This window comes from Papio anubis, chromosome 2 (assembly GCF_008728515.1).
Source record: "Papio anubis isolate 15944 chromosome 2, Panubis1.0, whole genome shotgun sequence".
Lineage (NCBI taxonomy): Eukaryota > Metazoa > Chordata > Mammalia > Primates > Cercopithecidae > Papio > Papio anubis.
The window spans coordinates 123,704,384-123,730,272 of NC_044977.1; the positions used below are offsets into that span (position 1 = coordinate 123,704,384).

The 25,889-nt window shown below is 35.5% G+C and overlaps 1 protein-coding gene across 5 annotated transcripts in view; it reads left to right on the forward strand.

Annotated features, from left to right (window-relative positions):
* The window catches only part of WDR49 (WD repeat domain 49), a 194,064-nt gene extending 170,455 nt beyond the window's left edge, over positions 1-23,609 (forward strand). For all 5 annotated transcript variants that reach the window (XM_031663599.1, XM_031663600.1, XM_031663598.1 and 2 more), the window contains 2 exons: positions 1,722-1,868; positions 23,302-23,609. In XM_031663599.1, coding sequence (XP_031519459.1) covers positions 1,722-1,868; positions 23,302-23,420 — 266 coding nt within the window. In that variant the 3' untranslated portion in view covers positions 23,421-23,609. The remainder of the gene's footprint in view (positions 1-1,721; positions 1,869-23,301) is intronic.
* The last annotated feature ends 2,280 nt before the right edge of the window (positions 23,610-25,889 follow it).

Consider the following 25,889-nt stretch of genomic DNA (forward strand, 5'->3'; position numbering starts at 1 on the left):
TCTCCAACACTGGGGATTACAATTCAATGTGAGATTTAAAGGGAACAAATATCCTAACTGTATTAGTCAGAAAATATGTGTGAAGTACCTAATACAGTTCTAAAAAAAGAGATGGCACCAGAATTTTTATTCTTTCCCTTAAGTGTTTAAGAAATGAAGATGAATAAAAACTATTTTTGCTCTCAGAAATCCTGAAGCCACACAGAACAATGCATTAGTCTAGTTGTTGACTGACCAGAAAAGAATTATAAGACCAGTAACCTGAAACAAATGAATCATTATTATACTAAGGTATATTGTTTAGAAACATAGATGAAAATCCTTCCTGAAGCTTTATTTTATATTAAAAATATGTTACTTACTACAAAATAATCTTTTCAACTTATGTCCAAGGGAATGTCACACTTTCATAGAGCAGATATGTTGATTTCTAAATTTCTGATGAAATTTTGCTGTAAAAAGCTGCCTAATTATTTGTTAACATTCAATGCCCATTTATCAAGTAATCTCCACAGAATTTTTGTTAGGTTTACATGAGATAGATATGTAAAGCACTTTGACTACTGCCTGGCATATTACAGCAACCAATACAATCTTATTAGTAATGTTGTTATTGTTATACCTCGGAGCATAACCTTTGGGATTAAACATATTTCAGCTTAAGTCCATGGTCTGCTATTTAACAGTTACGTGAACTGAGACAAACTACTAAAGCATCATAAGCCTCAGTTTCCTCATCTGTCTTAAGGGCACAATGATACCTTACATGTTGTAAAGATTTCTTCTTTAATTTGACCTAGCACATTAAGTTTTCAAGGAGTGGTCCCTGGCCTAGCACCATAAGCATCAACTGGAACTTACTAGAAATGTAAATTATGGGACCCTCATCCCTGCTTTCCTCCATTAGTCAGAAGCCAAGGGGGTCACACAGCAGTCTATGTTTTAGTAAGCCCTCCAGGTAATTCTGATGCCTGTTATAGTTTGAAATCCACTAACATAAAACAAGACTTGTTCCATATCAGCTGCTGAATATGGATTAGTTTCCTTTTCTTAGGTACTGAGCCATCATCATGACAAAAACCCAGTTCCTACCTTCACAGAACTAACAAAGAAACATAAAATTATGTCTCAAATTGAGCTTTTATAGATTTCCATTCTATTATCCAATTATTACATAAAGCACAGAGAATTTCTTTTCACTTTGTTCAAGACTTTGCTTTTAAGAGCATGATTAAAATAGATTTCTATCATCTCATTGTGTGCATAATAAATACAGTAACACAGCTCTGGTTTATTTGATAACATTATTTAAAAAGTACCTGCCAATTCAAAATTTTAGATGTTTTGTTAAACTAAACACTGAAAAAAATAGATTCCATTTCACAAAGGATACAATTTTCTTGTAGATAAAAGAAAAACTGGAGCTTTTCCAAAACTGCAGAATATTCATTTTCAAGGGAAAATAGCAGAAAAATACAAAATAAAAAAAAATGAATGGGAAGCCTTGAGTTCCCTTTGGTTCCTTTGAATAAAAAGCACTATGGATTTATTTTGAACAGCTGTGTTTATAGGGTTTGCAGATCACTGCAGCTGTACCAGCTGAGTAATAGGAAGGTTAAATTTATAAACGTTAACTTGGAAATGTGCTAGCTCTTTCCAAGGAATTAATGATATTGTACTCTTTTTCTCCCTGTCTACCTCTAAAACCTGCTGTTGTGAAGGTGCATTTAGGTCATTAAGCATTGGAGTCCTGGAAGAGCTGCCGGAAGTGAATAAACCTGCTTTCCTTCTAGACCCTGAGAAATACTTTAGGAAAGAGCCAGAGGAGGAGCATCCCCAAATTCCAGAGGCCCCGTCACTTTTTGAAAGTAAATTCTCAGCCATCATACACCTCTACTATCCCTTTTCATGAAACTTAATCATTTAAAAATAGAGTAGAAAAGCATGAAAATAACAAGTGTTTGCCTTGTAGGTTGCCGTGAAACAAAGTGTGGTTTGACTGTTAAGATTTATAGTTCAGCTGCTGATCTGTGCTCTCAGATAGGACAGCCAACAGGCTGGGATATATGAAATGAATATTTTTATTTTGTTCCTTTTCTGAAGTTAGAATGCCACGAACACGTATCCATGAATCTTCCATGGATGAGAATCTCTCTCCCCAAATAACCTTAATTTTCAAAACCGATGCTGGAGGAAGCCATCATAAGACCACTTTAGAACACAGTGTCTGGCAATCTTGTTTATTTTCATGTGAAACACTCTAAATAGAGACGACTTAAAATGTATTGTCTTAAAGTCTTCCAGCTGCAGAGCTAGGCTAATGAGATGAGAAGACAAGAAAGCTTAAGTTGGAAACTATAAGTGAATGATGTCTAAAGATATAGAAACAAGATGTACAAAATAATTCTTTATTTTTCGGACTATTATAGTCTTCTGAATTCTTAAAAGTTTGAGGAATAATTCTGTAGAAAAATTCTTCCAGCAAAGAAGGGTCCTGTGGGAGAATAGGTAACACAACCTGATTCTCAGTGAAGCACTCAGAAAGCATATGGACACTGCAGGGAAGCTCATTTAAAATAATTAATAAAAAGTTCAAGTTTTCAGCTTGTAAGAATCAGAAAAAATCAGAATTAAACTAAGCCATCTGAGATCTGTGGTTTCAAAACTGTTAAAATCCTCTGAGCTGGGATTCAACATCATCCTTGAGAAATAATGTTTGCAGTAGAAAGGTGTTTCCTTATATCCACAGTTAGGGAAGTTTAAGAGTCTCCTCTTTGCTTTGTGCCTATGGAAAGGGAGAACAGCTGGTCAACATTTTTTTTGTTGTTGAAATTCTACTTATAGGCAAGGTACAGCTGTCATACTTCATTACCATAGTTTACAGTCTAATTATTATCAGGTATTTTTTTTCTTTGTCTTTAAAAAAAAAACATTTTCTTAGAATTTCTCTTTGCTTGCTCTTGTGTGGGTAATCTATGGTTTCTGCTCATTTCTCTTAAAAACGAACCCAGAACTTTAGGGCTTTTTTGCGGGCTCAGAAAATGATACCCCAAAATATGCCACTTTGGCATGTTAAGTGCTTTGAATGAAGTAGATTGAAAGGCCTCAGAACCAGTCTCTCTTACCTTCTCCTGCTGTCTACCCTGCTTTTCCTTTCAAAGTTCAGGGAGGGTTTCTCTCTGAAATTCCCCTATCTGACTGAGGAGGGTTCTTCCTAAAGAAATGCAACTGTATTGAACCCCCTATCTAGGAATCTCATCAAACAACCAGTTAATGTTATTTATCAGAGGAGAAATTAAAAGTCATCACCACATCCAAACAGGCTATTGCCTACTTTTCTGGAGGGTGCTCTAAAATAACTCTTTTTTAACCTAAAAGACTACCTGCATAATAAGACAACCTTTGTTCACAGTGCAGTTCTACCCCTCACCTTTTAAAACTTGTCATCAGCTCCGCCAGAGCACAAAGAAACTTTGTCCTGGGCTATTTTCTGTTCCTTGGGCTCATTCATTTCCCCTAAAAAGTATTTACTCTTCCTGTAAAATTGGCTACCCCTCTCACCCTCCCTCCTCCACCCTGCCATTTGCCATTTCCCTCTTCTCTGTGAATAGTGTATTTAAACTTCAACCCTCTGGCCCTTCTTTGAGTCTCATATTTTGTGGGGTTTTCATGCACATGTGTACATTAATAAATTTGTATATTATTACCTGTTAATCTTCGTGTTTTCAATTTACTTCAATAAGCTCAATTGCCCAACCTCCAGAGGGAAGGTTGAAACTCCCCTACAGCTCTAAATAACTCTTAGTGTGGCTGATAAGGATTTCAGTCTGTCATCCCATCATTTTTCACCAGGATGACTCACTTTTAAGAATGAAATGGGGGCTGGGCATGGTGGCTATGCCTGTAATCCCAGCACACTGGGAGGCCAAGGCGGGCGGATCATGAGGTCAGGAGATTGAGGCCATCCTGGCCAACATGTTGAAACTCTGTCTCTACTAAAACACAAAAAATTAGCTGGGCATGGTAGTGCACGCCTGTTGTCCCAGCTACACAGGAGGCTGAGGCACGGGAATCTCTTGAACTCGGAAGGTGGAGGCCAAAATTGCACCACTGCACTAGCCTGTCGGGGAGGGGGGGAAGGAAAAATAATGAATATGGGAAGTACTTATCTTGTCCTTGTGAGCCACAAATAGACATGAAACAGGAACGACCACTAAAAAAGATCCGGACATAGGACAAGGTTGTAAAGATAGTCCAGATACAGGTATACATACAGGAGGAAACCAAGACAGAAAATGGAGTCAGAATTGAGGTAAGATGAATAGGTGACAGAGAATATGCAAAAGCTGGAGGAAAGAAGCGAGAGAGACATGTAATGAAAGCAGAAAAGACCTGTCTTCAGTGGGTGAGAGTTCCTGCTTCTATGAAGAATCTTTTATGTAATCTGTGGCAGAAGGAAGCCACACATGAATTCTTCATATGGGCAGGGAAGATGTGTGGGTGAAGAGGTGGGGTTAATGACTGGGCAGAAATAACCAAAATACCTAAAAGACTCTAATAAATTTTCAAAGAGAATTTTTTTCCCTGGATTTCTTATTAAAATTTCCTGTAACTTCCCCACGGTTTTTAAAATATGTTTTCTTCCTTTTGGTTTTTTATTTTCTTTCTTCAGTTTTTCTTCTTTTACTTCCCTGTTTTGAAAGTGTTTCCTCTTACTTGCCTTTTCTGCAAGTGAAAATAATTTTCTTTTAAAAGCTTCACCAACTTGTGAGAGAAACAGATGCGGATTATTGATGACATAGGACACCACCAATGAGGTTCCACGAAAAAGCCAGGAAAAAAGTTTGACTCATTCTGGCTGGAGCATGGGAAAGAATTCAGTCACATTCAAGCTGGGACTTAAAGGATGAGTAGGTCAAAGATGAGGGAGAAAACAAGGAAATAGTGAGGAAGGACATATCAAGGTTGTGGAAAGAGCAGAAGTCAAAATGAATCCAAGTTGGCTACAATGAGTGACTTCAGGCATTGAGACATTAACTGAGTTTTACACGTGTTAGTAGAGGTAAAGTAAAATGTGTTTGGAAGGTGTTAAGTTAGAGGTACTGGTGTGCCATTTACAAATAAAGTTCTGGAGGATTGAAGCAGATTGTATATACACTCTGTGATATCATAGTCTTTCACAAGCAGATACTGAAATAATGTTTGTTCATTTTTGTATTTAGCTTTTCCTAGGCTACATTGCATATAATAGCATTTGTGCTGGATGCTGAAGATGCAGAGATAATATGTAGATACCCAGCCTTCAGAGATCTTGACATCGAAGTGGAGTGGAGAAATAGATAAATAGACAAATAATTATATTCTACAACAAGGGCTATGATAGAGATACATACTGCATACTATGGGAACACATGAAAATCCAGAGATGACTTTTCAGGAAAACCAGAGTATACCCGAACTAAATGTTAAAAGTTAAGTTGCTATGAGCCAGGTTGAAAAAAAAAAAAAAAAGCGAGGGATGATACTCTGGTAGAGGAGTGGTATAGGCAGCTCTAAGGTGGTATAAATAATATGGTGTGCTAAGGGAATTACATGTAGTTGCCACTGGCTGGGTTCTAGAAGGAGCTTGAAGAAAATGAGGCTAGACAGGTAGGTGGGGGGCAATGGAGCATTTAGTAAACTATACTAAGGACTTTGACATTTATTTAATCAGAAGTAGGGAGCTATTGAAATATTTTAAGCATTCTGAATTTTACCATTTTATATCCTATATTACCTCTTCAATGTTTATATTTATTTGTATTATTCTTAAAGTGATTGTTCTAGAAGTTACAATGCTTTTTCCTGTGCTCTTTATTCCTTCTTGTGACACTAGGCTTTCATCTGAGACCATTTTCCTTCAGTCTGAAGAATCTTCTACAGAATTTCTTAAAATATGGGCCTGCTTGTGAATAATTTTCCCAGCTTTTAGATGTCTGAAAAATGCATTTATTTCATTTTGACTTTAGAAGGATATTTTCATTGGATTTAAAACTCTAGATGTCAGGGTTGTTGTTATTGTTGTTGTTTCAACTTTTTAAAGTTAACATATTTCCCTGCATCCATAGTTTCTGTTTAAAATCCTGCTCTTAATATTATTGAATCATCTTATTCTGGCTGCTTTTAAAATCTTTTTCTTTAGCCTTGGTTTTCAGATGTTTTACTGTGATGAGTCTAAGTACTGTTTTGTGTATGTGTGTGTGTGTATTTATGCTACTTGGGGTTCATAGAAAGTTATCGAATGCATCTTTCTTCAATTTTGAATAATTCTCAGCCATCATCTTTATCCAAATTATGTTTTATTCTATTCCTGCTCTCTTCTGTGATGGAATAGCAATTACACATATGCTAGACTGTTTAATTATATCACAAATGTTTTTGATGCTCTTTTAATAAGTGGAATTAAATAATGGAATAAATAAAATGGAAAAACATTTTATTTCTTTAGGTAGGCTTCAGTTTCTATATTTTATATTGACCAGTCTGCTTTTAAACCCATCTAATCAGTTCCCAGTTTCAGATTATACATTTATGTATATCTGAAATTATATATATACACACATATTTATATACTTTCAGTTTTGGAATGCCACTTGAATCTCTTTTATACAGATTATAGTTCTCAGTTAAATTTTTTTCATCCATTTTGTTCATCTTTTCTCTCTGTTTTTGAAACATGTTTATAATGGTAATTTTTAAAATCCTGGTTGACTAACTCCAATATCTGGATAATCCTTGGATTGCTTCTAATACATGTTTTTGTCCTCTTGGTTTTTAGTCTCATTTTTCCTGCTTCTCTGCAAGTCCTGTAATTTTTATTACATGACAGAAAATTTAAAAGATCTATAGACACCAAAATTAATATTTTCTCTCAGCAATGGTTCACTCTTTCCTTAATTCAGCAGAGAGAATAAGATGCTGATGACCTTAATCCAATTAGGACTTGAGCCGGGTCAGTGCTGAGGTACAGGTTTAGTTAGGCTTAGTCCAATTCTGATTTCAAATGTCTGTTTTAGGTTTCTCCTTTTAATGGGGTATTGTCTCCCACGTACTGCAAAACTGCAGAAAACATTACTCTGCATTTTCAGTCCAATCCACAGTCTCGCACACCACCCCAGGGCTCAGAGAATGTCCTATGGGAAAGATGGGCCAAACTCTGACATTTCTCTAGATTCCAATACATCACACCAACCCACATAGCCATCAAAACACTTCCAAATTTACTTTCCCATGATAGAGTCTCTCAGTCGAATGCAGGTCTGTTTCTTAGCAATGCCCAAACATAATAAATCCTCAGAAAGAAGAAAATACTTGCAATTTTAGCTCATCTAGGAAGGGCCCTACCATCTCTGGAATTAGTTATTTTGGTCATTATTGCTTCCACAGCCTTCTGATGGCTTTAAACATATCATTTGTAATTTATCTTTTTTTTTTTTTTTCTATCTGGTGCGGTAAGAAAGATAACCTGCAACTACCTATTAAATCCTATCCAGAAACAAAATTCCTGTTGAAATGTTTAAAACAAAGTGTCATGACCAGATCTGCATTTTAGAAAGCGTTCTGAAAACTGTGGTAGATACATTAGTCTAATGGGGCTAGACTGAAGGCAGCAATATTATAGTAATGGGAACTTGTGTGCAGTCAGCTCTCTGCTTTTGAGTCATCACTTCGCCTTCTACTATTCGTTTATATCTGAATAAATTATTCACCCTATTAAGTCTCAGTTTATTTTTCATCTGTAAAATTGGGATAATGATGCCTGCCTCTTGGAGTTATGTGGGTTGATTATAGCGCGATAGCTAGCACACTAACCATTCGCTAGATGATATCTATTATGATTTTGAAGATGAGGAAAACCTAGAAAGGAAATAACTAGCTTGAGAGACATTAAGGAGGTTGAATTTAAAGGATTATGTACCCAATAAGAGATGAATACATGTATGTCGATCAGTCTTCTAGTTTGAGTAACTATGTTGAAGTAAAAAGACTATCACTGAGAGAGGAAATACAGAAGAAGATGATATAGAGTTAGAAAATGACATTAGTTTCTAAGATATGTTGAGATGGAGGTGACTATGGGACACTTACTAAAGAAAGCTGACACTTTTCCAAGAAGCTAGCCATCATAGAAAGGAAAAAGAAGTGATAACTGAAAAGAAACTATAGTTGATAGGCCTCTTTTAGAATTAAGTTCAATATTTTTCTTCTGATTTTAGATTTGATGCATGCATATTATAGAAAATTGACTAGTAAGAAGTAAGCAGAACTCTAAGGAATATAGGAATAGGAAAATGAAAGAGCAGCCACTACTTCCCAGGCCTGAGATATATTGACCAAGGAAGAGTCCCACCCATCCCAGGGCTGCCTCACTGAATGGCAAACCCACAGAGATGCTGTATGTGGAACTTACCAGAAATCTACCACCAGGGTTTCAGGAGAAACTATCCATAGGAAGGTGCTGTTTCTCAGAACTTACTGTAAACCCATTAAGAGGGTACAGGGGAGGCTGTTCACACGGAAGAGTCACACAGTTGGCCTCTTGCTTGTCAAGGATATTATGGAAAACCATTCATGGAGTGGTACCAGATAGGTGGCATCTTGCTGACAGGGGAAACTGCTAGCTCTGGGTTCTGGAGAAGCCTTACCTGCGTTGCCGGAGTCTGGTGCTGGAAAAGCTACTGCAAGAGCTTGGTACTGGAGAAGTCATCCTATAAGAGCCTAGTGCTGGAGAAACTGCAGGGCAGGATTCTTGGGAGAGGAGCACAGAGAAACTGGAACTTGGAAGACAAATCCATTTCTCCTCCAGTGTCTCTCCATTGCCCCTTAGCCAACAACATGCCAGCTAGCAAAGGAGACATTGTAGGCTTGAGTCTGTCATCACAGAGCAGGCATCAAAAAGTTTGGGCAATACATTTGGGCATATTCTCATCTTATCTGCCCCTTCATGCTTGTTCTCCACTCCTGGTCCTTCTACATCATGTTAGGACCTTTAAAATTACAGTTTTATCCCCAGTAAGTTATAAGGTGTAACGGTTGTCTTTGGGGGTGGGGGTGGGAGTTGCAATTTATAAAGAGAATAAACCATGGAAACGATAAAGGTATAAAGACAAAATTTTAAGTGTAAGACTGGTTTCAAAACAAAGTTCTACTACTTGCTAGCTTTGTAAACTTAAGCAATTCAAGTAAACACTGTGTGCCTTAGTTTCCTCAACTGAAGGTAGGCTTCATCTTAGTTATCATCATAATGTTTCTGTAAACATTAAATGATGTAACCCATGTGAAGCCCTTAGCAAGTGCCTGATACCTAGTAAGACTTGTATACATTTTATTTACTGGTAATGTCCTGTATTATTATTCAACTAAATAGTTCTACAGTGTAGGAATTACTATTCCCCACATTTTTTATATGAAGAATTGTGGCATAAAGAATTCAAATAACTGACCTAAGTTCACATAGATAGTAAAGCTAGAGCCTAGATGGGAATGCTAAAAAACTGACTCAGGTGTTTGTGCTATTAATATTTCTAAATGCAGCCTCCCCTGTTCAAATAGTATTCAAATCAAATTCCCTAGTTGCTTATTCGTGCTCTTATTTCTAAAACCAGCCATTTTACTGTATTACCTCGTTTTATTATTTTCATTTAAAATTGTTCATCTTTTCAGAAGGATAATGCTGAATTAAAAAATCGTTATTATAAAACAACACTTCAAAAAACCTCAATTACCAATATATTTCTCCTGCACACTATCATTACAGAATCTACCTTATGTCTTTGTACTGCATTTTACCCACCTTGCTGCAATCTCCATAATTACCTCATGCATAAGTTATTTGGCAATTGTACAATGAGAGGCATTTTGCCAGTCTCACTTTCAATGTCCTAAACTATCACTTTGGAACTTGGGACGGTTTTCAAACACTTTAAAATCCCCAGGTGATGTTTTAGCCATACCTGCTGGGTTTTTTATGTCCTTTGGTATTCTCTTTCTTTCCCTTTCAACTTGAAACATCTTTCTTCGCACTTTCCTTTTAGCTTTCAAGTTGTTCCCAGTTGGTTGTTAAACAGCTTGAAACCCCTCTTTGATATGCCTTATTCAAAATCCTGGAAGCTACTTAGAACTGGCTCTGGGTCAGGTTTTGCCAGTAAATTCCCCAGGACCTATTCACATTGTATCTGTAAAATCTTTAAAACTTGAAACAGTGTGGAGAAAATGCTCTATGAGTGATACTTCAGGTGAATTGTTTTGTTGTAGCTGTTGTTGTTCTGTGAAAGACAAAGTGTATGAAACAAAGAGATGGTTTTATTCAGCCTACTGCAGTATGGAGAAAGTTCATTAAACAGGAACATCTCAAAGACAAGAAAGGAGGTCTGAGCTTTTGTAGAGATAGGTAGATGAGAAAGTCATCTATGTTTCTTATAGGACTCATGAGGAAGGAAAGAGAGGGTCTTAGAATATATGAGAGGAGAGGAGTCCTTTGTGGTTAGCTGTTTCTAGAACATGAAAGGGTAGAGAGATTTCTTAAATGGCTTCACTTTCCAGGAGCACTGGACTGAGGTAAAGTTCAGCATTGTCAGTCTCATCCACCTTTTGTTTAAGAAAAATGAGTATCACTCATTGCTGAACAACCTAGAAGTGATCCTAAAGCTCCTGGGTGGGGCAAAGCAGAGTCTCAGAAATAGTCTCTCAGGGGTTCTTGTTGGTGTTGCTCCTACAAAACCACTTGAATTTATATTGCCAGGTGGAGGCAAAGGTCAGCTGTTTTGAAGTCCTGAAGATCCTGGGAGAAAGGGATAGCTGCAAGGCAACCGAAAGTCTGTATACGGATCTGGGATGTCAGGTTTTAGTTCTTGGTAATGTCCTTAGGTGGGAGGGAGAAAAACTGAAAATATTAGTTCGGAAAGTAGTAGTTAAATGTGGGAAAAAAACACATAAGATTGAAAAGTTTGGAGAGTTGACAATTTGTGCAAGGTAACAGACTCCAGTCCAATTTGAAGTAAATCCCAAAAGTGGTGTTTCCAAGGAGAAGAGGAAATCAAATCTCTGGTAGATAAGAAAAGTTTGCATATCCATCAGAGACTTGCAACTTGAAAAGAGGGACAAAAATAATTCAAAAACAGTGAACTCAACCAGAATCTAACAACCCAGAAGAGTGTGCTGGAGATAATACATAGGGTTTCACTGGAACACACAATGTTTCACATTACCCCTTAAACTACAGGTGAAAAATATACACGTAAGCTTTTAGTAAAATCTAGTTTAATGTATCTTTCTTTTAGAATATTATTTTAAATCTAGCACCAGTAAAGAAAAATAATCTTTGATATTATATAAAAGTTCTTACTTGAACAAATAATTAAAATGCAGGAAGAAAGCATTCATAGATATATACATTGACTATATGATAAACGAGAGATTGCTACACATGGCTTACCTCAGAACCTTTTAGATAGTGAACATCTAGAATGAACAGAAAACTCAGGGGCATTTTAAAAGTAGAAATCCTTCCTATTGCTCTACCTTTTTGTTTACATAACACTAAATTATCTCAAAATTCACCAATACAATACACACATACCAAAAGTTGGGGTCTATAAAACAGAAGTCATTAATATGTGAACAACATATTTAAAAGGTTCAACAGGTCCCAAGCAACCATTATTCGAGAGTCATATGAAAACTATTGAAGTATTTTGATTAATCATCACCACTCTTTCTCACCAACCAGTTGCTTTGTTGCCTGGTTGTTACTGGATGGTGGCTGAAATAAAAGGACATTTGACAATACTGACCTAGAGCTTAGATTTAGAAATCAGAACCTTGACATCAAATGCGGGCAGTGGATAGCAGCATGGGCATCACCTGGGAGCTCCTTAGAAATGCAGCATCTCAGGACCTACCCCAGATCTGTTGCATGAGAATTTGTATTTTAACGAGATCCCCAGGTGATTCTTATGCACATAAAAGTTTGATAAATAAGGATGATTTGTCTAGAAGACACAAAATAGGACACAGAACAGGAGGAAGAATGTGAATTAGGAAGGAGTTTTCAGAATGCCGTACACTCATAGACAGGTAGTCATTGCATACTACATTACATAGCTGCCAAGTCCCTTGTTGCCAGGGTATCTTGTGAGTTTTGCCGCTGTTGTTCAGCTGATATAGTTAGTTGCCAATTAGCAGGCAAGGGAAAGACCAGAAGATAATATATAAACCAATTCTTCTGTGTTGAGATCCTTGAATCATTTTATTATAGAGAAAATGTTTTGGATACTTTCCTGACCACCACATCTTTCCTTTTCATCACTGTGAAAACAGCTTTTGGCTATCATTATAACAAACCTTGTCAGGCAGCCAAGTATAAAGAGAAGTGATGAGTATATAAATGTCATATTTTCCCAGGAAGGGAATAGTGAATGTAAGTGGTTACTGATAACACTAGATGTTAATTTTTAAGAACTTGGTTGTGGTTAAATGGATGTATATGTATATATATGATGTGGAGAATCACCCTTTTATCAATATTATAGGGTCCCCAAGTCTCTGGAATGCAGGGATTCCAAAGGGTGAGGAGTGAGCCAAAGCCTTTGCATGCCTGAAAGTTCCTTCATTCATGTGCTCATATATTCAACAAATATACTTTTTGAATCCCTTTCCATGAACCAGATACAATGCTGGATACTAGAGATATATGGTATACAAAGGCAAACAAAGTCTACTGCTGCTGAATTTATTGTCTAGGAATAGAGATAGGTAATAAGTAAGTAAATAAATAAAGATGATAAGTTTGGAGAGTGATATTGATAAGAGCTAAGAAGAAAATAAAACAAGATAATATAATAAGGTGACATTAGGAAGAACATCAGTGAAGGTCTCTCTGACATTTAAGCTAAATCCTTAGATAGAAAGTTCTGCAAAGATGTTGGGCCAGAATGTCCCAAGCACAGGAAACAAGTATGAAGCCACTGAGAACAAAATTGACATGTTCCAGGGACAGAAAAGCGGTCACTGTTGCTAGAATGGAGTGAGGAGACAGGTATCAGATGAGATTAGAGGGCGATCAGGGGTCTTGTCATGTGGGACCATGTTGCCTGGGAAAAAAATTTGATTTAAGTATAAAGGGAAGCCTTCAGAAGATTTAAAGAGGAATGTGACCTGATGAATCTAGACACAGTGTCTGTTGCTCACTATTCTAAGCAAACTACTGTCCAGGATTCTAAATAAGTTATATGGCCTGGGAGGCAAGAAGTTGGAGGCTTGAGGTTCCTAAGCTTGTGATCATATGGGAACTTGAGGGTGCTTTAAGATAAGCTGTATATTTATTTATTTATTACTTTTTAAAAATGTCAGCTTTTATTTTAGATACAGGGAACACACATGCAGGTCTGGTATATAGGTATATTGCACCCAGGTAACGAGCATAGTACCCAATAGGTAGTTTTTCAAACCATGTCCCTTACTCCATCCCTGTCCTAGTAGTCCATAGTGACTATTTTTATCATATTTATGCCCATTTGTGCTCAATGTTTAACTCTTACTTATAAGTGAGAACATGTGGTATTTGGCTTTCTGTTCCTGCATTAATTTGCTTAAGATTATATCTTCCAGCTTCATCAGTATTGCTGCAAAAGACATGATTTCATCTTTTTTATGCTTGCATAGTATTCCATGGTGTGTGTGTGTGTGTGGTGTGTGTATGTATCTGTGTGTGTGTATCTCGCATTTTCTTTATCCAATCCACCATTGATGAGTACCTAAGTTGATGACACGTCTTTGCTATTGTGAATAGCATGGTGATAACACATGAATGCATGTGTGTTTTTGGTATAATGATCTATTTTCCTTTTGGTGTATTTCCAGTAGTGAGATTTCTGAGTCAAGTGGTAGCTCTGTTTTAAGTTATTTTAGAAATCTCCAAACAGCTTTCTGCAGTGGCCGAACTAATTTACATTCCTACCAATGGTGTATAAGCCTTCCCTTTTCTCCACAGCCTTGAAAGAATCTGTTGTTTTTTGACTTCATAGTAGCCATTTTGGCTGGTGTGAGAAGGTATTTTATTGTGGTTTTGATTTGCATTTCTCTGATAATTAGTGCTGATGAATATTTTTCCTATGTTTTTTGGCCACTTGTGTGTCTTCTTTTGAGAAGTGTCCATTCATGTCCTTTGCCCATTTTTTGATAGTGTTGTTTTATGCTTGTTGATTTAAGTTTTTCTTTTAATAGAAATTGGACGTTGAATCTTTGTCAGATGAATAGTTTGTGAATATTTTCTCCCATTCTGTATGTTGTCTGTTTACTCTGCTGATGGTTTCTTTTGCTGTGAAGAAGCTTTTTTTATTTATTTAGGTTCCACTTATCAACTTTTGTTCTTGCTACCATTGCTTTTTGGAGCTTAGCCAAAAATTCTTTGCTGAGACTGATGTCAATAAGGGTATATCCTAGATTTTCTTCCAGAAAATTTCTAGTTTTGGGTCTTATATTTAAATCTTTAATTCATCCTTAGTTAATTTTTGTATATATGTTGAAAGGTAAGGGTCCAGTTTCAATTGTCTGCATATGGTTAGCCAGTTATCTCAGCACCATTTATTGAACAGAGAGTCCTTTTTCCATTGGTTGTTTCTGTAGGCCTTGTTGAAGATCAGATGGTTGTAGGTAGGCAGCGTTATTTTTGAGTTATTTTATTCTTTTCCATTAGTCTATGTGTTTGTTTTTGTGTCAGTAGCATGCTGTTTTGGTTACTGTGGCCTTATAGTATAGTTTGAAGTCAGGTAATATGATGCCTCTAGCTTTGTTCTTTTTGCTTATGATTCCTTCAGCTATTTGGGCTCTTTATTTTTGGTCCAATTTGAATTGTAGAATAGTTTTTTTCCAATTCTTAAATGAATGACATTTATTGTTTTGTGAGGAAGCATGTGGTTGATCTTAGAATATGTTCTGTGTGCAGATGAGAAGAATATATATTCTGTTGATTGTTCGGTGGGGTGTTCTGTAGGTGTCAATTAGGTCCAACTGATAAAGTGTAGAGTTTAAGCCTAGAGTTTCTTTGTTAGTTTTCTGCCTTGATGACCTGTTTAATGTTGTCAGTGGGGTGTTGAAGTCTCTCAGTATTATTGTGTGGTTGTCTAAGTTTTTTCATAGGCCAAGAACATGTTTTATGAATCTAGATGTTCCAATGCTGGGTATGTGTATATTTAGGATAGTTAAATCTTCTTGTTGGATTATATGCATATGCCCTTCTTAATTTTTATTTGTTTAAAATCTGTTTTATCTGGCTTAAGAATAGGGACTCCTGCTCTTTTTTGTTTTCTGTTTTAATGGGAGAAGTTTGTCTGTTTCTTTACCGTGAGCCTGTAGGCATTTTTACATGTGAGATGGGTCTCTTGAAAATAGCAGATGATTGGGTCTTGTTTTTGTAACCAGTGTGCCACACTATGTCTTTTAAGTTAGGTTTATAGCCCATTTACATTCAGGGTTAGTATTTGTATGTGAGATTTTGATCCTGTCATTATGTTCTTAGCTGGTTGTTATGTAGACTTGATCATATAGTTGCTTTATAGTGAACTGTGGGCTATGCACTTAAGTGTGTTTTTGTGGTAGCAGGTGCTGTTCTTTTGGTTCTGTATTTAAGATGCCCTTAAGAGACTCTTGTAATTATGGCTGATCCCATTGAGATAAATTCCCTCAACATTTGCTTGTCTGAGAAAGATTTTATTTCTCTTTTACTTATGAAGCTTAGTATGGAGGGATATGAAATTATTGCATGGAATCTTTTTTCTTTAAGTATGTTGAAAATAGGTCTCCAATCCCTTTTGGCTTGTGAGGTTTCTTCTGAGAAGTCTACTGCTAGCCTGATGTGGTCTTTCTGTATGTGACTTGACTAACTGCCTTTAAGATATTTTTTTTCTTTTGCATTGACTTTGGTGAATCTGCTAACTATGTGCCTTGGGGATGGCCCTCTTGTATAGTATCTTGCCAGGGTTCTTTGTATTTCTTGTATTTGTGTGTCAACCACTCTAGCAACATTGGGGAAATATTTGTGGACTATATCCTCAAATATATTTTCCAAGTTGCTTATTCTGTCTCCTCTTAGGATTATCAGTGCATCCTAGATTTGGTCTCTTTACATAATCTCATAGTTTTCAGAGGTTTAGTTCATTTTTTATAAATTCTATTTTTGTCTGACTGAGTTGATTTGAAGAACCAGTCTTTGAGTGCTGAAGTTTTTCCTCAGCCTGGTCTATTCAGCTGTTAAAACTTCTAGTTGTATTATAAAATCCTTGTAGTAAATTTTTAAGTTCTAGAAGTTCAGTTTGGTTCTTTCTTAAAATAGCTATTTAATATTTCAGCTCTTGGATCATTTTACTGGATTCCTTGGGTTCCTTACATTGGGTTTCAGCTGTGTCCTAAATCTTGTTGTGCTTCCTTGCCATCCAGATGCTGAATTCTATGTCTAAGTTGTGTATTCAAGTAGACATAAATTTTCTTGTTTTCTCAACTTTTATTTTTATTTATTTGTTTTTATTTTTATTTTACTTTGAGTTCTAGGATACATGTGTAGAACGTGAAGGTTTTTTACATAGGTATCCATGTGCCATGGTGGTTTGCTGCACCTATCAACCTATCATCTAGGTTTTAAGCCCCACATGCATTAGGTATTTATCCTAATGCTATCCCTCCCCTTGGCCCCCATCACCCGACAGACCCCGGTGTGTGATGTTCTCCCTGTGTCCATGTGTTCTCATCGTTCAACTCCCACTTATGAGTGAGAACATATGGTGTTTGGTTTTCTGTTCCTGTGTTAGTTTGCTGAGAATGATGGCCTCCAGCTTCATCCATGTTCCTGCTAAGAACATGAACTCATTCTTTTTTATGGCTGCATAGCTTTCCATGGTGTATATGTGCTGCATTTTCTTTATCCAGTCTATTATTGATGGTCATTTTGGTTGGTTCCAAGTCTTTGCTATTGTGAACAGTGCTGCAATAAACATACGTGTGCATGTGTCTTTATGGTAGAATGATTTATAATTCTTTATATACCCAGTAATGGGATTGTTGGGTCAAATGGTATTTCTGGTTCATATTTTTTTTTTTTTTTACAAGTGGTATTCAACCATCTCCAGACACAAACCACAGGAAATTTGACAAATCAGCCTGTTTGCTATAATAAGAACACATCACTTTTTTGTTGTTGTTGTTGTTGCCATCATCCTGTGATAGTGTACTTCATGGAAAGTGTATCAGTCAGAGGGGAAACAGGGAAGTAAAATCAGCAGGACTCCATATTGAGATTTATTACAAGAAGTTGACTTACGGGTTTGTTGGGTTGGCTGAGCAAGTTCAAAATATGTAGCACTAAGTCAAGAAGGAAAGATCATGGGCAGGCTAGGCACAGGCAGAAACGTTCATTGGTAGAATTTCTTCACTCTTTTAGGGAACCTCCAGTCTTCTTTTAAGGCCTTTTATCTGTTTAAGTCTGGCTTGCCAGATTTTCCAGGATAATCTCCCTTATCTAAAGTTCGTTGATCAGGGACTTGAACTACATTTGCAAAATCCCTTCAAAGCAACACTTATATTAATATTTGACTTCATAGCTGTGAACTTTACCCTACGCAACTTAATACATCAAGAAAGTCATCACAGTAAGGTTAAAAACATTTTTAAAATTATTGTAAGCAAGTTCAATAAATGATTATTTCTTACATGTATTATGATCTACTACATACTCAACACATCATCATAAAAAATCATTATGCCATTAACCTAGCAGACGTTACTGCGAATAGTGAGAGGAATTGATTACCATTATGCATTTAAAAGATGTTAAGTTAATGACATCATTTTTGCCACATATAGATTTACAAATGAAGCTAATGAAGGTTAAGTTTTCTGGGCCTCATCTACAAAGACCCTTTGAGTATTAGAAATTGCTAGGAGTTTGAGAGTGTTCTAGGTGAAAAGTAGAAGCAAGGTTACAAGCAACAATCATTTCCAGGTAAGCATTTCAGGTATCTTTTTAAAAAGAGATCTCAGGAGAAAAGGACCTAACTCTAAAAATTACTAGAAATCTGTTGAAATTTATTTTATCCTAAAAAGCCACTTTTATAAATAAATTTATATTTGTAATTTTATATTATTTTTTTCTAAAGAGAGCTCCCAAAATTGTAACTTTCAGGCCCAAGAAACAGGGATCCACCCCTGCATATGTACTTTTTATAATCTGTTTGTTAACTAAAAAGAAAAAAAATTAAAAATGAACCATCCAAGTGAGTTTGTCTCTTTCAATATCTTACAAAGACTTATCAGTTATTGGGTTAATGGTCTTAAAACCCAGTCAATTACAATGAAAATTTGTCATCTAGTTGAGAGACAAATCTCAGTAAAACAGAATTTATTTCAGAAGTAACATTCTGGCTTTTACAATATATCTCAGAAGGGCTCAAAGGCGTCAGAATTGCTTGTGCTTCTAAAGTGCTAATCTGCAGTCATATGGGACAGGACCAGCTGCTGATGTACAGATATCCACATTATCTCATATCACTGGTATTAGGCAAATAGAAAGTATTGTCTTTCATTTTATCTCTGCTTAATGCTAGTTCCAGATTTATTCATTTTCATCTTATTGCTTAAAAAAAACATATTCACAGAATTCAAATATTAGAACATACAAAAAATTATTCATTGAGAAGTTTCCCTCCCTCCTATGATGATGTTCTGTATTGTTCCCACTGTCATCTATTTCTTGCAGCCGCTATTACAAGTTTCTGTGTAAACTTTTAGGGTTTCTATATGTATTTATGATTTTGAACATGATCCCTGCTTTCTTTGGCAAGTATGTCAGTCAAGGGTGAAACTTCTTTCATTTGTCTATATATTTTTTCCATTCTTTTATTAATAAATTCCTGAATCATTTTATTTCAGATGTGTTGTTTCGCTTTTAATCCATTTTTTAAAAATCATTTTTTTAAAAAAATTGGGAAATAGAGTATCTGTATATTTATATATTAAACACTTTGTTTCTCAGACTGTTTTATGCTATTTATATATTTTTAAATTTTTCACTGCATCTGTAGCTTTTTATTTGTTTATGTTTGTGTGTATGTTTAGTCTAGTGGTTAACTTTATAATCATAGGAATTATGTAATTCCTCTAGTTCTTCATTTCTCTTAGACACTGTTAGATCTATGCTCAGTGATGATAGAATAAACTTGTTTTCTCATTCTCCTGCCTCCCTTCTACCACACAATTTCATTCCATAACATGATTTTCTTTATGCTTACTTTTATTTTGTTAAATTTGCCTATGCTATTAGTTGATTTTTCAGTTTTCAATGTTATTCTTTGTCTCTGATTTATCATAAACAAGATTTCTTTCTCCTTTATCCTCATAATTTTTGTCAATTGTATCATTCATACATTGTCAGGCACATGGACTTTACCTTCTATTTTTGTCATCCTTAACTCCACATTGTTTTAATTTTACTTCTACACTTAAATATATTCAGTGATCACCACCAAGTTATTTTTTTCAAAAATTTCTCAGTCATTTCTCAGTTTAGCTTTTTTTTTTTTTTTTTTTTTTTTTTCTTTTTTTTAAGATAGAGTCTCCTTCTGTCACCCAGACTGGAGTGCAGTGGCACAATCTTGGCTCACTGCAACCTCTGCCTCACGGGTTCAAACCATTATCCTGCCTCAGCCTCCCAAGTAGCTGGGACCACAGGTGCCCGCCACCACGCCCGGCTAGTTTTTTTGGGTTTTTTTGTATTTGTTAGAGACCGGGTTTTACTGTGTTAGCCAGGATGGTCTCCATCTCCTGACCTCTTGATCCACCTGCCTCAGCCTCCCAAAGTGCTGGGATTACAGGCATGAGTCACCGTGCCCGGACTCAGTTTAGCTTTTTGAAATTTCCTCAAAGAGGACTCTGCAGAACAATGATCCCTAAATTTCTTACATATTGACACCATTGATAGTTTTGGGATTTGAAGGACAACTTGAATGTATGTAATATTCTTAGCTCACATATTCTTTCCCTGATTATCTTGTAGGCATTGCTCTACTCTTTTCTGGTGTTGGTCATTCCTATAAAATATCTAATGCAAGATACTTTCCTCCTTTTTAGGTCACTTGATTATTTTGTATAGTTGCCAGAGGATTTCCTCTTTATCTTTAAAGTCTAATAACATTACTGGGATATGACTTGGTTTTGAGTATTCTAAGTCAATTATTCCTAGTGCACAATGTGTCCTTTCGACATATGTCAGATTGACTTTTATTTGAAGAAACCTTTATTAAATGATGCCTTTAAATATTTGTTATATTTTGGTTTTCTTTCTTAAGTACTGATACGGTTTGGCTGTGTTCCCATTCGAATCTCAATTTGAATTGTATCTCCCAGAATTCCCACGTGCTGTAGGAGGGACCTCGGGGGAGGTAATTGAATCATGGGGGCCAGTCTTTCTCGTGCTATTCTCGTGATAGTGAATAACTTTGATGAGATCTGATGGGTTTATCAAAGGTTTCCACTTTTGTTTCTTCCTCATTTCTGTCTTGTTGCTGCCATATAAGAAGTGCTTTTTGCCTTCTGCCATGATTCTGAGACCTCCCCAGCCACGTGAAACTGTAAGGCCAATTAAAGCTTTTTTTGTTCCCATTTTTGGGTACGTCTTTATCAGCAGTGTGAAGGCGAACTAATATAAGTACCTACTCTAATTATATGTTTGTAGATCTATTTATTTGTGTGTCTTCAACATTTATTATTTTTCTAATTCATTCTTTTTATAATTTTCCTTTTATTATATATTTTTTCTCATTTCTATATTCTAGGTTTCCTACTGTGTTCCAGGAACTCTGTTTTCCCTGGTGATTTTTTTTGCCTCTATTTCTGAGTTTTGCTACCTCATATTTAATCATTTCCTCTCGTGTCTTCATCTCTTCCCTGAGTTTTTTCACTTCTGCTCTGTGATCTTCCTTCATGGAGGCAACTACTGTTTTTTAATTTTTAAAATTTAATTTTGTCAAAATGCTTGGTAACAATGTTTGTGCAAGATTTTTCTGGTGGTAACTCATGTATTGATTAGTTTTGCTGCTCTTTTTTCAATTTGATTGGTTTTAGTTTTTCCTTATATAAGTTTGTGTTCATGCTGTGTTAGTTTTAAAAGTTTCCTCTTTTAATTAATTAGCTTGAATGAGGTGGATTTTTTTCTTTTTTTTTTTTAACTTGAAATACGTGGTAAATCCTTGAGTAAGAGGCTGGGATGTGAGAACAGGGTATCCTTCAGGTTTTACATCCCATGGGGACAGAGTGCTTTAGTGAAAAATGACTCATGTGTGTGATACAGGTAGCCCTACCTCATCTATTTCACCGATCCAAACCAGATCCCAGAGAACTTCTGCTTCCAGCTACCTTCACCTCTTTTTAGCATCTATGTATATAAGGAATAAAGCATTTGTATTTCCCGGTGAGCCTGTCACTCACAGTGACTATCTTTTCCCAGCACATGCTAAGATGCTGCTGCTGGCCTTCTTATACTCTCTATACTTTTCACTTTTTCTTGAGCAACTTTTGTCCTGTCTCAGCTGTTTTGCTTCTTTATATTTTGTGAGCTACAGATTACATCTGTCTTTGAGTTTTGTTAAAGTACAATTTATTTGCAAAGTTATTATCTCTCATTTTCTTGGTTGCTTTTATATGATTTCCATGAGAAGAAGAGGGAAGATCTTGACTTCTGTAGCCAAGGTCTACATATACTTCCTATATACAGTATAGTGTATACTGGAAGGGGAAAGTTTTTGTTTTATTTTGTGTTTAATCCAAATATATAAAGATGCCACTATACTGTAAAGTCATTCGATGTTTACTTTTTAAACTTCATATTTTTTGGTTGGTGTTTAAAAAGTTCCTAGGTCCAGCTCCAACTTTATTCCACTTTACTTTCTTTCATATATTTTATGCTTCTTTTAAATTGTACTGAATTATTTAGAGTTATTCCAATAGTAGTTATTATTTTTCCATTCTGTTTGTTTATTTATTTATTTTTGAGACAGAGTCTCGCTCTGTTGCTCAGGCTGGAGTGTGATAGTGTGATCTCGGCTCACTGCAACCTCTGCCACTGGGGTTCAAGCGATTCTCCTACCTCAGTCTCCCAAGTAGCTGGGATTACAGCCACCTGACACCACGCCTGGCTAATTGTTTGTATTTTTAGTAGAGATGGGGTTTCACTAAGTTGGCCAGACGGGGCTTGAACTCCCAACCTCAGGCGATTCACCTGCCTTGGCCTCCCAAAGTGCTGGGATTACAGGCATGAGCCACCATGCCCGGCCTATTTTTCCATTCTTTATTCACCATTTTTTCTCTAGTTGACACTTCCTATCCAACCCTTGCCAATTCTTCCCCACCTCCATGTTTCTTATTATCAATTAAAATCCTATCTGGAATTCAAGACCTACCTCAAATAAGTACCTAATTCTTAAAGCTTTTTTAAAAATCTTTATATATTGTTATAATATCTCTTACATATTTATACACAATTTGCATTGCTTATATTCTCTTGGAATGATATCTTATTATATATGATATTTTGGTTATTTGGTTACTGCTTCTAGTTTCCACCAATTGGAAGAAAGGTCATGACTTAGTCGTATTTGTGCCTCATTTATGTCTAAGCATAGAACATTGTGTATAATAGACATTCAATAAGCATTTGTTTAAATAATAAAATTATGCAAAATGCCAAAATTATATTTCTAGAATGCATGGCGCAGTTTCTTCCTACTTCTCACTGATGCACAATATAACCACTCATGGAAATAATTTGGTTCTTTTTTTTCCTAAAACTGCAACCCCTATGGATGTGATTGTAGATGCACTTCTTTATTCATGCAGACAGTAAAACTGTGTTTTGATTATTTTAATTGTCTTATTTCAATACAGAATAATTTTTTCCTGGCTCTTTATGTCTTGATAGCTGTTAAGTAGATTAAAAAACAAAAACGGAAAACACAAACTTCTATAATCCTCTACCCTTAGAATGGTGGATTTCTATTAAGATATATGCATTAAAAGAACAAACTCTACTAAAATTTAACTTTTAGATGTAAATTGAAGTAAACAGTATAGCAGAAGCTTAGAGAAAATTTCCCCAAATACACTGTGTTTTACAAAGATTTTTAGAAAAAGCAAAATTTGAGAATTTTCTTCCCACTATTTCATTTAAATAGGTCTCTTAACAAATATAATTTACTTTTAATTTTCCTCATCATTCTATAGCTTTGAAAGCTGTATTTGATGAGAAAAACCTGTTTCCCAAGGAAATTCTGGATCATGAACGAAAAGCCAAGCAATTACGCCAAGAAAAAAGTTGTGAAGTGAAGAAAAATAAGAAGTAATTATAATAGAAAAAACTTCATCGTCACGTAAAGTACATATATAAAATGCAGAAAAAGCATCAAGAATTCTGCCTTTTATTTTATATTTGAACTTCAGGAAGTTTTGTCTTCATGGGATAATTTAGTACTGCTCTTATCCATCATCTTTCAATTTCTCTGTATTCTTAATAAAATAAATATTGAGCTAAAGTTGGAGCATCATCTTGGTATTTATTCTCAAGAATTTTTATATAAAAAATTTACGATTGCAGAACAAAGTTCTAACGAGTTGCCCTTCTGGTTGTTCCTATAGACAAATATTTTTTATCAATTTTCATTGTAAAACCTGCATTGAAATATATGAAAAGTACTGATACAGTAAATATCTACAAATGTGAATAAGAAAACTGTTTCCACTTTTTTACACTTTCTAGTGCTTTTTAAATAATTCTCATAATGGTAATCAGACCTTGTCAATAGCACCACTTCTTGTTAGTTCCTATTGGCTTTTATTCATTCTATAAGCTTATTGGGAAATTACTGCATATGATCTACTTCAATAGTTCATTATACTGTACTTTAAAATTGAATGTCTGCACATTGTGCACATGTACCCTAGAACTTAAAGTATAATAAAAAAAATTGAATATCATAGCACATCAAAGAGGTAATAGTCTTGAAAAAAAATCAAAGGGCCTGGGGTTATATAAATGACCCACTTTATGTGGAAAGTCAAGTGGGAAATATTTGGTTCTGCAACTTACTGCCTCTGTTTGTTGACCCATTTTTATTTATAAATATAATCATGTTCCAGGCAACTAATATTATTATTCTGCTTTATTTATTGTGTCCTATAGAAAGAATTGGTAAATTCATTTACATAACTATAATGACTTACTGTATATTTATATTTTAAAGAGTCCTTTCAAAACAAGCTGTAGTCTAAGAAGAATTTTTCAATAATACATGTAGTAAAGGAAAATAATTTGCAATATGTAGGGGACCACTTGGTATAGCAACTGCAAATGTCCATTGTGTTTAAACCACACAATAATCATATGAATATATTAGCTTAGAGCTAAAATATGAGATATGAATCTATTTGGAGAGAGCTCAATTATCAATGGCAGAGTTGAGATCGGAGCCCAGGTCTGTTTTACTCCCAAACCGTGGTATTTGTCATTTATCATTTGGTTCACTTGCTTCTTAATAGTATAAAGCCATTGGAATGAATTCTAACAATAGACTTTCCAGCACCAGTGGAACAAATATTTTTGTTTGGTGGAGAAGGCAGTGACGGAAAGATTTTCAGAAGACAGCTGCCTATTCTAACTACATTGAAGTGCATTCTGAGTTAGGCATTACGACTGCTATTCATATCACCTTCCCTCCTCATGGAATGAAAATTACATACAGGAAAGACTGTAGGAGAAAAGTATATTTGTCTCTGTGTGTGTGTGCATGTGTGTTTGTTTGTCTGTTGGGTGGTGTGATGATGTAGGAGAGTGTCCTTGTTTTAGAAAAATATAATAATAGAATGTTTACGTATGATAGAAATTATGTTTTCAGCTTGCTATAAAATGATTCAGAAAATACTAATTATATGTATATATAAAATGTATATATATACACACACAGGTAACACATATACATATCTATATTTACATCTGTTTGTTGATTGGGAGGATAGATATATAGATGAAACACACACATGCAGTAAATGCTAACAATTGGGGAAACAGGAGGAGGTGGAGATGGAGATAGCAGTTCTTTGAACTATATCTGCAACTTTTATGTAAATTTGAAAGTATTTCAAGGTAAATTTTTTTTAAAATATGAAAAGTTGCTTTTGGACAAAAAGATTATTTGAGATGTTCAAGCAGACACTGGGTAACTGTCTCAAAAGGAATATTGCAAAGACTTCTTGCACTGGGTAGGAGGTTTGATTGGATAATCCATCATTTCAAACTCAGAGCATATGATTTATGAATCATAGGTTGGTGATAGTACAATGGAGTGAAATCTGAGCCAATTCCCAGAAATTTAATGGAATGTTAAGATGTTATAGAAGTAGAATGCGGGTACCAGATAATTTGCAAAGGCTCTTTTCCCCACTGATCCAGCCATCCCTCATGTAAGTATTGAAGGCATGTACAAGAGACTATTTTAGGTACCAGATATTCACATATAAATAGAATGCATCTTTTCTACCCTCAGCGTTCTGAAGTGAAGCTATATAAAACATAGTGGTTTATTAAACCAACACTGAATGAGCCCACTGGCATAAGTTGGAAATTCATCATTTGGCATATTTTTTTCTGGCATAATTTGGACATTCTTTTGCTCAACATATGTTACTTTTTACCCTTGAAGATAGCTTTGTTTGATGTGATAGCCTGAGATAGTGCGGTTCATATAGACAGACCTTCTTTCTATAGCCTACTACATGTGCATGGTATTATGCTGTAACTCTAATTCCACCCTTAATTG